This window comes from Panulirus ornatus, chromosome 42 (assembly GCF_036320965.1).
Source record: "Panulirus ornatus isolate Po-2019 chromosome 42, ASM3632096v1, whole genome shotgun sequence".
Taxonomy (NCBI): Eukaryota; Metazoa; Arthropoda; class Malacostraca; order Decapoda; family Palinuridae; genus Panulirus; species Panulirus ornatus.
Genome location: NC_092265.1, coordinates 17,254,291 through 17,266,006, shown reverse-complemented (window position 1 = coordinate 17,266,006; position 11,716 = coordinate 17,254,291). Strand labels below are relative to the sequence as shown.

At 42.5% G+C, this 11,716-nt stretch overlaps 1 protein-coding gene across 5 annotated transcripts in view; it reads right to left on the bottom strand.

Annotated features, from left to right (window-relative positions):
• Positions 1-11,716, bottom strand: part of LOC139761944 (hexosaminidase D-like) — a 284,074-nt gene that overhangs the window by 68,468 nt on the left and 203,890 nt on the right. For all 5 annotated transcript variants that reach the window (XM_071686643.1, XM_071686648.1, XM_071686644.1 and 2 more), the window contains one exon: positions 2,495-2,659. In XM_071686643.1, the coding sequence (XP_071542744.1) occupies positions 2,495-2,659 (165 nt within the window). The remainder of the gene's footprint in view (positions 1-2,494; positions 2,660-11,716) is intronic.

Here is an 11,716-nt window from a genome sequence, read left to right as displayed (position 1 = left end):
TTTTGTGAAACCGAGCCAACTACACCCTCTAGAGTAGCTGATCCTCACAACACAACACAAGGGGAGTACCCACCAGCATTAGCTTGCCTTCAGTTATGGCACAGCCATTCCTCGGGGAGGTGCCTTCACCTTGGAGACTCCGCCTGCTCACATTGCAAGATTTGTTTTTTTTTGTTGTGGCTCCTTGAAGAGTAAATTATATTTTCACTCTTCACAGGAGCCACCACAAACATAATCTTGCAAGTGAGCAGGCGGAGTCTCACAAGGTGAAGGCACCTCCCCCCTGAGACTGGCTGTTGCCATAACTGGAGGCAAAGCTACTGCTGGTGGGTACTCCCCTTGTGTTGTGTTGTGAGGATCAGCATACTCTAGAGGTGTAGTTGGCATCGGTTTCACAAAGACAGACAGCCATGGCTGTTCGGCTTCACTGAGTATTGTCTATGCAGCCTCACCTCTACTACCAAACCCGACCTGTCCCACACCTTCGAAGCGATGTTCTGTACATAGATAGGGGTGCCCACGGACAGCAAGGGCAGCACAGCGGTGTCATCTGCTGTGTCATCCTGCACAAGAGCTTGTCTCTCTGCTATGGCCCACTCCCTGTTTCGCAGAGCAGTTCACCATCACCGGTTTATCAGATAATTTCCCTGGGGTGCCAATACTCTATCTCATAACTGTCTTCCTGCTGCCAGCTGTGCAGGTGAGTTACTCCCCTCTCTTAGGGGGGTGCTGAAATACTGGAGCATAGCCTGAGTCACTTTGCTGTTGTGCAGGCTACCTACAACACCCATGTTTTCCCTTGACACCCGTTTGGCTGCCTTTACCACTGTTTCAGCACATCCACTGTACTGGGAGAAGTGGGCTGAGGAGATGCAGGCCATGATTCCCCATTTTCCAAACAAAGCTTCTGTCTCCTCACTGTCTAGATTGGTTTTCCCTTCCGAGGCAATTTCCTTGAGGGTGCCCATCTCCTGAAGAAGGTGAGCAGCCTTTCAATAACTTAGGATTTTCCTGCATAGGTTCAAATCCTATTCACTGCACCATGTAAGAGGTGCAATGAAAGCAGGTAGTCCATCCTCACTATATTATAAAGAAATATCCTTTCACAGGAGAGGGGTGGTATTACCTCTGTCAGTCTGACTCCTGCCTCTAACCGCCCAGCAAATACTCCCACACTACCGCATGCCCACTGCCTAACTATTGTACCACACACTAAACACTACAGTGAAAGAGGAGTCAAAAGAAAGTGTGTGAACTTAAATGTGGCACAGGAATAGGGCGCATTCAATTTGACAGACTTTCAGCATTAATGAACACCCCTTCCCCATATTAGCTGTTAAATCAAAGGTTTACAGTATGTATGTGTGTGTGTGTGTGTGTGTGTGTGTATGTGTGTGTGTGTATGTGTGTGTGTGTGTGTGTGTGTGTGTGTGTGTGTGTGTGTAATGTGTGTGTGTGTGTGTGTGTGTGTGTGTGTGTGTGTGTGTGTGTGTGTGTGTGTGTACCATTACCAAGATAACCTTGCTTAGGATCTGTGCCATCTCAGCAAATATATAAACAAATCACGGCATAGAGAAATGGAAAGTTAAAGAGACGTGATGCCTGAAAAATTAATGATATGGAAGGCTTCTGATTCCACTCTATTAAACAGAGGGATGAATGAAGAGCCATGCCCCCAGGTTATACCCTCAACTGTAACATAAGCCAATCTTGCATTCAAATTACCCATAACTAATATTCAATCTCTCACATCAAATCTGCTGGCATACTTACTCACCTGCTCTTAAACCACTCTCCTTTCTTCCTCACTCTTCTCATTACCAAATGCACCAGCATTTAAAATCACCCATCTCTCATACCCCACTTTCAATTTTACCCATATCATTCAGGGACTCACTTCATTACACTCATATATTCCCACAACTCATTCAGCAGAAGTGTCACTCCCTCTTGGCTCTAGCTCTTACACTAACTACTGACTTTACCTCTTACACATTTCCACTCCATTCCCCCCCATACTGTTTGAGTATGGTTTCACTCAGAGCAAGAACATCCAAATTCCATTCCTTAAGCATACTATCTGTCTCTCCCTTCTTCTCATATGGTTATATTACTCTATATAATTCAGAAAAAATTCATATACAGTCTAGAGGGTGTTTAGCATAAAAAGATGGGAGGATATATGTGACAAGAGAGACCTGTGATGCTTCTAAATGATTTGGTAAAGCTTGAAGTTATGTCTGTAAAACAAGTTCCATTACTTACCAAGGAAATGATACAACTAGGTTCCTCTCCTAAAGCATACAATTAATCATTCCCTTCTTCTCATCTGGTTACATTACTCTATATGATTTAGCAAAAAATTCATATAAGGTCTATCGGATGTTGAGCATAAAAGAATGAGTAGATAAATGTGTAAAGAGAGACCTGTGATGTTTCTAAATAATTTGGAAAAGCTTGAGATTATGTCAGTAAATCAAGCTCCATAACTTACCTAGGAAATGGTACGACATTGATGCGATGAGGGAATCCCAGCTTCTGTGATACATAGTCATGATCATCTTCAGTGAATGACTCATGAGTAATTACTCTCAAGCACAAGCACAAGCAGGGAACAGCTACAGGTAACACTTCACACAACACAGCATAATGATCATATCTGTCAATTGATAAAAACATTTCAGATAATTATATCTTATGAGATGAAGAAGGTTTAAGATCATCAGGTATTATGAAAAAGTTTGTGTTGTGGGATATGTTAAATTCAAAATCAACAAAAAACCTGGTATTGTTAACAACTACAAAAACAAATGTGTAATATTCAAGACACAGTATAACTTCAGCAAGTGATTTACTATAACCATTTCTATATTTGTTCTATTCTTCTTATACCCATTCTTCTCACATCAGCTCTCTTTATCAGATTTGAAACAAAATACTGAAAAGTACTGCAGTTGGATCTCTCATCACTATCAAATATGGACAAAGAGTGACTAATCATTTACAGGGATATTCTGCAATGTTTAATGTTTAAATACAAGACCTACTTAGGTTATAACAATTTTAGCAGTTTATAGATGTTAAAAAGTTCCTATAAATGTACATCAGGATATGGTCAGAAAGGTTAATTAAAAGACAAAAAATGAAGGATGAAGGAGAAAGTAAGGGAGTAAATGTGTGAGATATGTGACAAAATAGAGAATATGATGAAATTCTAAAATGACATGGTCTTTAGACACACTGCATTAAACTTGTATCAGACAGAATACAGGATATACATACATATATTATCTCTATTCTTTCTATTATTACAGTTTGTCGCTGTCTCCCACGTGAGCAAGGTAGCGCAAGGAAACAGACGAAAGAATGGCCCAACCCACCTACATACACATGTACATACATACATGCCCACACATGCACATATACAACTCTATACATTTCAACGTATACATACATATACATACACAGGCATACAGATATACACATGTACATATTCATACATGAAGCCTTCATCCATTCCAGTCGCCACCCCACCACACATGAAATGGCACCTCCCCTCCCCCCGTGCACATGTGAGGTAGCGCTAGGAAAAGACAACATAAGCTACATTCGTTCACACTCAGTCTCTAGCTGTCATGTGTAATGCACCGAAACCAAAGCTCCCTTTCTACATCCAGGCCCCACAAAACTTTCATGGTTTACCCCAAAGGCTTCATATGCCTTGGTTCAATCCATTGACAGCACATCGACCCTGGTATACCACATTGTCCAATTCACTCTATGTATGTTCAGGCCCCGATCACCCAAAATCTTTTTCACTCCATCCTTCCACCTCCAATTTGGTCTCCCACTTCTCCTCATTCCCTCCACCTCTGACACATATATCCTCTTTGTCAGTCTTTCCTCATTCATTCTCTCCATTAAACAACTGGAACCATGGCTCATACAGAACAGATTGTATGCATCTCCAAAGAAGTCACCTTAAATGGACACTCACTCCCACCGAACAAAAAACCAACTATACTAGGCATCACATATGAATCACATAAGATATTCATTCACCACACTAGTAACCAACCATTTATGATGCATCACATATAAATCACACATGGTAACCAACCATTTATGATGAAACACATATAAATCACACATAGTAACCAACCATTTACGATGCATCATATATAAATCACACATAACATCTACTCTCCACACCACTAGTGTCAACACAAAAGCAACACACAAACTAAATGCTCATGGCACCAGATTTGGGCAGGAAAAAGAATCTCTTAACATCCTCTCTCAGCCACACCCTTTTTATTATCACACATCTATCTCACCCTTTCATTACTCACTCAATCAAACCACCTCACACAACATATTGTCCTCAAACATCTCATTTCCAACACATCCACCCTCTCCACACAACTCTATATATAGCCCATGCCTCACAACCATATAACATTGTTGGAACCACTATTCCTTCAAACATACCCACTTTTGCACTCCGAAATAACGTTCTCGAATTCCACACATTCTTCAATGCTCCCAGAACCTTCGCCTCCTCCCCCACCCTGTGACTAACTTCCGCTCCCATGGTTCCATCCGCTGCCAAAGCCAATCTCAGATATCTAAAACACTTCACTTCCTCCAGTTTTTCTCCATTAAAACTCACCTCGCAATTTACTTGTCCCTGAACCCTACTAAACTAAATAACCTTACTCTTATTCACATTTACTCTCAACTTTCTTCTTTCACACACTTTACCAAACTCAGTCACCAGCTTCCGCAGTTTCTCACCCGAATCATCCACCAGCGATATATCATCATCAAACAACAACTGACTCATTTCCCAAGCCCACTCATTTACAACAGACTGCATACTTGGCCCTCTCTCCAAAATTCTTGCATTCAACTCCCTGACAACCCCATCCATAAACAAATTAAACAACCATGGAGACATCATGCATCCTTGCCACAAACCGATATTCACGGGAAACCAATCACTTTCCTCTCTTTCTACTTGTATACATGTCTTACATCCTCGATAAAAACTTCTCACTGTTTCTAGCAACTTACCTCCCACACCATGAACTCTAAATACCTTTATATATATATATATATATATATATATATATATATATATATATATATATATATATATATATATATATATATATATATATATATATATATATCGTCCAAATGCCTCTCTCTTCTCTTTCACTAATACTCTTACTTCTTCATCCCACCACTCACTACCCTTTCTAAACAGCCCACCTCCCACTCTTCTCAAGCCACAAGCATCTTTTGCGCAATCCATCACTGATTTCCTAAATACATCCCATTCCACTGCAATACCATCCAAACCTGCTGCCTTGCCGGCTTTCATCTTCCGCAAAGCTTTTACTACCTCTTCTCTGTTTACCAAATCATTTTCCCTAACCCTCTCACTTTGCACACCACCTCGACCAAAACACCCTATATCTGCCACTCTATCATCAAACACATTCAACAAACCTTCAAAATACTCACTCCATCTCCTTCTCACATCACCACTACTTGTTATCACCTCCCCATTTCAGCCCTTCACTGAAGTTCCCATTTGCTCCCTTGTCTTACGCACTTTATTTGCCTCCTTCCAGAACATCTTTTTATTCTCCCTAAAATTTAATGATACTCTCTCACCCCAACACTAATTTGCCCTTTTTTTCACCTCTTGCACCTTTCTCTTGACCTCCTGTCTCTTTCTTTTATACATCTCCCACTCAATTGCATTTTTTCCCTGCAAAAATCGTCCAAATGCCTCTCTCTTCTCTTTCACTAATAATCTTACTTCTTCATCCCACGACTCACTACCCTTTCTAATCAACCCACCTCCCACTCTTCTCATGCCACAAGCATCTTTTGTGCAATCCATCACTGATTCCCTAAATACATCCCATTCCTCCCCCACTCCCCTTACTTCCATTGTTCTCACCTTTTTCCATTCTGTACTCAGTCTCTCCTGGTACTTCCTCACACAAGTCTCCTTCCCAAGCTCACTTACTCTCACCATCCTCTTCACCCCAACATTCTCTCTTCTTTTCTGAAAACCCATACAAATCTTCACCTTAGCCTCCACAAGATAATGATCAGAGATCCCTCCAGTTGAACCTCTCAGCACATTAACATCCAAAAGTCTCTCTTTCGCGCGCCTGTCAATTAACACGTAATCCAATAACGCTCTCTGGCCATCTCTCCTACTTACATACGTATACTTATGTATATCTCATAACTCATGGTGAGGTGCCTCAGGATTGGCGGAATGCGTGCATAGTGCCATTGTACAAAGGCAAAGGGGATAAGAGTGAGTGCTCAAATTACAGAGGTATAAGTTTGTTGAGTATTCCTGGTAAATTATATGGGAGGGTATTGATTGAGAGGGTGAAGGCATGTACAGAGCATCAGATTGGGGAAGAGCAGTGTGGTTTCAGAAGTGGTAGAGGATGTGTGGATCAGGTGTTTGCTTTGAAGAATGTATGTGAGAAATACTTAGAAAAGCAAATGGATTTGTATGTAGCATTTATGGATCTGGAGAAGGCATATGATAGAGTTGATAGAGATGCTCTGTGGAAGGTGGAGGCAAGTTGTTGGAAGCAGTGAAAAGTTTTTTTGAGGATGTAAGGTATGTGTACGTGTAGGAAGAGAGGGAAGTGATTGGTTCTCGGTGAATGTAGGTTTGCGGCAGGGGTGTGTGATGTCTCCATGGTTGTTTAATTTGTTTATGGATGGGGTTGTTAGGGAGGTGAATGCAAGAGTTTTGGAAAGAGGGGCAAGTATGAAATCTGTTGGGGATGAGAGAGCTTGGAAAGTGAGTCAGTTGTTCTTCGCTGATGATACAGCGCTGATGGCTGATTCATGTGAGAAACTGCAGAAGCTGGTGACTGAGTTTGGTAAAGTGTGTGAAAGAAGAAAGTTAAGAGTAAATGTGAATAAGAGCAAGGTAATTACGTACAGTAGGGTTGAGGGTCAAGTCAATTGGGAGGTAAGTTTTAATGGAGAAAAACTGGAGGAAGTAAAGTGTTTTAGATATCTGGGAGTGGATCTGGCAGCGGATGGAACCATGGAAGCGGAAATGGATCATAGTGTGGTGGAGGGGGCGAAAATCCTGGGAGCCTTGAAGAATGTGTGGAAGTCAAGAACATTATCTCGGAAAGCAAAAATGGGTATGTTTGAAGGAATAGTGGTTCCAACAATGTTGTATGGTTGTGAGGCGTGTGCTATGGATAGAGTTGTGCGCAGGAGGATGGATGTGCTGGAAATGAGATGTTGAGGACAATGTGTGGTGTGAGGTGGTTTGATCGAGTAAGTAACGTAAGGGTAAGAGAGATGTGTGGAAATAAAAAGAGCGTGGTTGAGAGAGCAGAAGAGGGTGTTTTGAAATGGTTTGGGCACATGGAGAGAATGAGTGAGGAAAGATTGACCAAGAGGATATATGTGTCGGAGGTGGAGGGAACGAGGAGAAGTGGGAGACCAAATTGGAGGTGGAAAGATGGAGTGAAAAAGATTTTGTGTGATCGGGGCCTGAACATGCAGGAGGGTGAAAGGAGGGCAAGGAATAGAGTGAATTGGATCGATGTGGTGTACCGGGGTTGACGTGCTCTCAGTGGATTGAATCAGGGCATGTGAAGCGTCTGGGGTATACCATGGAAAGCTGTGTGGGTATGTATATTTGTGTGTGTGGACGTATGTATATACATGTGTATGGGGTTGGGTTGGGCCATTTCTTTCGTCTGTTTCCTTGCGCTACCTCGCAAACGCGGGGGACCGGAAAAAAAATATATATAAATATATATATATATATATATATTGGGGAAGAGCAGTGTGGTTTCAGAAGTGGTAGAGGATGTGTGGATCAGGTGTTTGCTTTGAAGAATGTATGTGAGAAATACTTAGAAAAGCAAATGGATTTGTATGTAGCATTTATGGATCTGGAGAAGGCATATGATAGAGTTGATAGAGATGCTCTGTGGAAGGTATTAAGAATATATGGTGTGGGAGGAAAGTTGTTAGAAGCAGTGAAAAGTTTTTATCGAGGATGTAAGGCATGTGTACGTGTAGGAAGAGAGGAAAGTGATTGGTTCGCAGTGAATGTAGGTTTGCGGCAGGGGTGTGTGATGTCTCCATGGTTGTTTAATTTGTTTATGGATGGGGTTGTTAGGGAGGTAAATGCAAGAGTTTTGGAAAGAGGGGCAAGTATGAAGTCTGTTGGGGATGAGAGAGCTTGGGAAGTGAGTCAGTTGTTGTTCGCTGATGATACAGCGCTGGTGGCGGATTCATGTGAGAAACTGCAGAAGCTGGTGACGGAGTTTGGTAAAGTGTGTGGAAGAAGAAAGTTTAGAGTAAATGTCAATAAGAGCAAGGTTATTAGGTACAGTAGGGTTGAGGGTCAAGTCAATTGGGAGGTGAGTTTGAATGGTGAGAGGCTGGAGGAAGTGAAGTGTTTTAGATATCTGGGAGTGGATCTGTCAGCGGATGGAACCATGGAAGCGGAAGTGGATCATAGGGTGGGGGAGGGGGCGAAAATTTTGGGAGCCTTGAAAAATGTGTGGAAGTCGAGAACATTATCCCGGAAAGCAAAAATGGGTATGTTTGAAGGAATAGTAGTTCCAACAATGTTGTATGGTTGCGAGGCGTGGGCTATGGATAGAGTTGTGCGTAGGAGGATGGATGTGCTGGAAATGAGATGTTTGAGGACAATGTGTGGTGTGAGGTGGTTTGATCGAGTAAGTAACGTAAGGGTAAGAGAGATGTGTGGAAATAAAAAGAGCGTGGTTGAGAGAGCAGAAGAGGGTGTTTTGAAATGGTTTGGGCACATGGAGAGAATGAGTGAGGAAAGATTGACCAAGAGGATATATGTGTCGGAGGTGGAGGGAACGAGGAGAAGAGGGAGACCAAATTGGAGGTGGAAAGATGGAGTGAAAAGGATTTTGTGTGATCGGGGCCTGAACATGCAGGAGGGTGAAAGGAGGGCAAGGAATAGAGTGAATTGGAGCGATGTGGTATACAGGGGTTGACGTGCTGTCAGTGGATTGAATCAAGGCATGTGAAGCGTCCGGGGTAAACCATGGAAAGTTGTGTAGGTATGTATATTTGCGTGTGTGGACGTGTGTATGTACATGTGTATGGGGGGGTTGGGCCATTTCTTTCGTCTGTTTCCTTGCGCTACCTCGCAAACGCGGGAGACAGCGACAAAGTATAGAAAAAAAAAAAAAAAAAAAAAAAAAAAAATATTTTTTTTTGCTTTGTCGCTGTCTCCCGCGTTTGCGAGGTAGTGCAAGAAAACAGACGAAAGAAATGGCCCAACCCATCCCCATACACATGTATATACATACGTCCACACACACAAATATACATACCTACACAGCTTTCCATGGTTTACCCCAGACGCTTCACATGCCCTGATTCAATCCACTGACAGCACGTCAACCTCGGTATACCACATCGATCCAATTCACTCTATTCCTTGCCCTCCTATCACCCTCCTGCATGTTCAGGCCCCGATCACACAAAATCTTTTTCACTCCATCTTCCCACCTCCAATTTGGTCTCCCACTTCTCCTCGTTCCCTCCACCTCCGACACATATATCCTCTTGGTCAATCTTTCCTCACTCATTCTCTCCACGTGCCCAAACCATTTCAAAACACCCTCTTCTGCTCTCTCAACCACGCTCTTTTTATTTCCGCACATCTCTCTTACCCTTACGTTACTTACTCGATCAAACCACCTCACACCACACATTGTCCTCAAACATCTCATTTCCAGCACATCCATCCTCCTGCGCACAACTCTATCCATAGCCCATGCCTCGCAACCATACAACATTGTTGGAACCACTATTCCTTCAAACATACCCATTTTTGCTTTCCGAGATAATGTTCTCAACTTCCACACATTCTTCAAGGCTCCCAGAATTTACGCCCCCTCCCCCACCCTATGATTCACTTCCGCTTCCATGGTTCCATCCGCTGCCAGATCCACTCCCAGATATCTAAAACACTTTACTTCCTCCAGTTTTTCTCCATTCAAACTTACCTCCCAATTGACTTGACCCTCAACCCTACTGTACCTAATAACCTTGCTCTTATTCACATTTACTCTTAACTTTCTTCTTTCACACACTTTACCAAACTCAGTCACCAGCTTCTGCAGTTTCTCACATGAATCAGCCACCAGCGCTGTATCATCAGCGAACAACAACTGACTCACTTCCCAAGCTCTCTCATCCACAACAGACTTCATACTTGTCCCTCTTTCCAAAACTCTTGCATTTACTTCCCTAACAACCCCATCCATAAACAAATTAAACAACCATGGAGACATCACACACCCCTGCCGCAAACATACATTCACTGAGAACCAATCACTTTCCTCTCTTCCTACACGTACACTTGCCATACATCCTTGATAAAAACTTTTCACTGCTTCTAACAACTTGCCTCCCACACCATATATTCTTAATACCTTCCACAGAGCATCTCTATCAACTCTATCATATGCCTTCTCCAGATCCATAAATGCTACATACAAATCCATTTGCTTTTCTAAGTATTTCTCACATACATTCTTCAAAGCAAACACCTGATCCACACATCCTCTACCACTTCTGAAATCACACTGCTCTTCCCCAATCTGATGCTGTGTACATGCCTTCACCCTCTCAATCAATACCCTCCCATATAATTTACCAAGAATACTCAACAAACTTATACCTCTGTAATTTGAGCACTCACTCTTATCCCCTTTGCCTTTGTACAATGGCACTATGCACACATTCCGCCAATCCTCAGGCACCTCACCATGAGTCATACATACATTAAATAACCTTACCAACCAGTCAATAATACAGTCACCCCCTTTTTTAATAAATTCCACTGCAATACCATCCAAACCTGCTGCCTTGCCGGCTTTCATCTTCCGCAAAGCTTTTACTACCTCTTCTCTGTTTACCAAATCATTTTCCCTAACCCTCTCACTTTGCACACCACCTCGACCAAGACACCCTATATCTGCCACTCTATCATCAAACACATTCAACAAACCTTCAAAATACTCACTCCATCTCCTTCTCACATCCCTACTACTTGTTATCACCTCCCCATTTGCACCCTTCACTGAAGTTCCCATTTGCTCCCTTCTCTTATGCACTTTATTTACCTCCTTCCAGAACATCTTTTTATTCTCCCTAAAATTTAATGATACTCTCGCACCCCAACTCTCATTTGCCCTCTTTTTCACCTCTTGCACCTTTCTCTTGACCTCCTGTCTCTTTCATACATCTCCCACTCAATTGCATTTTTTCCCTGCAAAAATCGTCCAAATGCCTTTCTCTTCTCTTTCACTAATAATCTTACTTCTTCATCCCACCACTCACTACCCTTTCTAATCAACCCACCTCCCACTCTTCTCATGCCACAAGCATCTTTTGTGCAATCCATCACTGATTCCCTAAATACATCCCATTCCTCCCCCACTCCCCTTACTTCCATTGTTCTCATCTTTTTCCATTCTGTACTCAGTCTCTCCTGGTACTTCCTCACACAAGTCTCCTTCCCAAGCTCACTTACTCTCGCCACCCTCTTCACCCCAACATTCACTCTTCTGTTCTGAAAACCCATACAAATCTTCACCTTAGCCTCCACAAGATAATGATCAGACATCCCTCCAGTTGCACC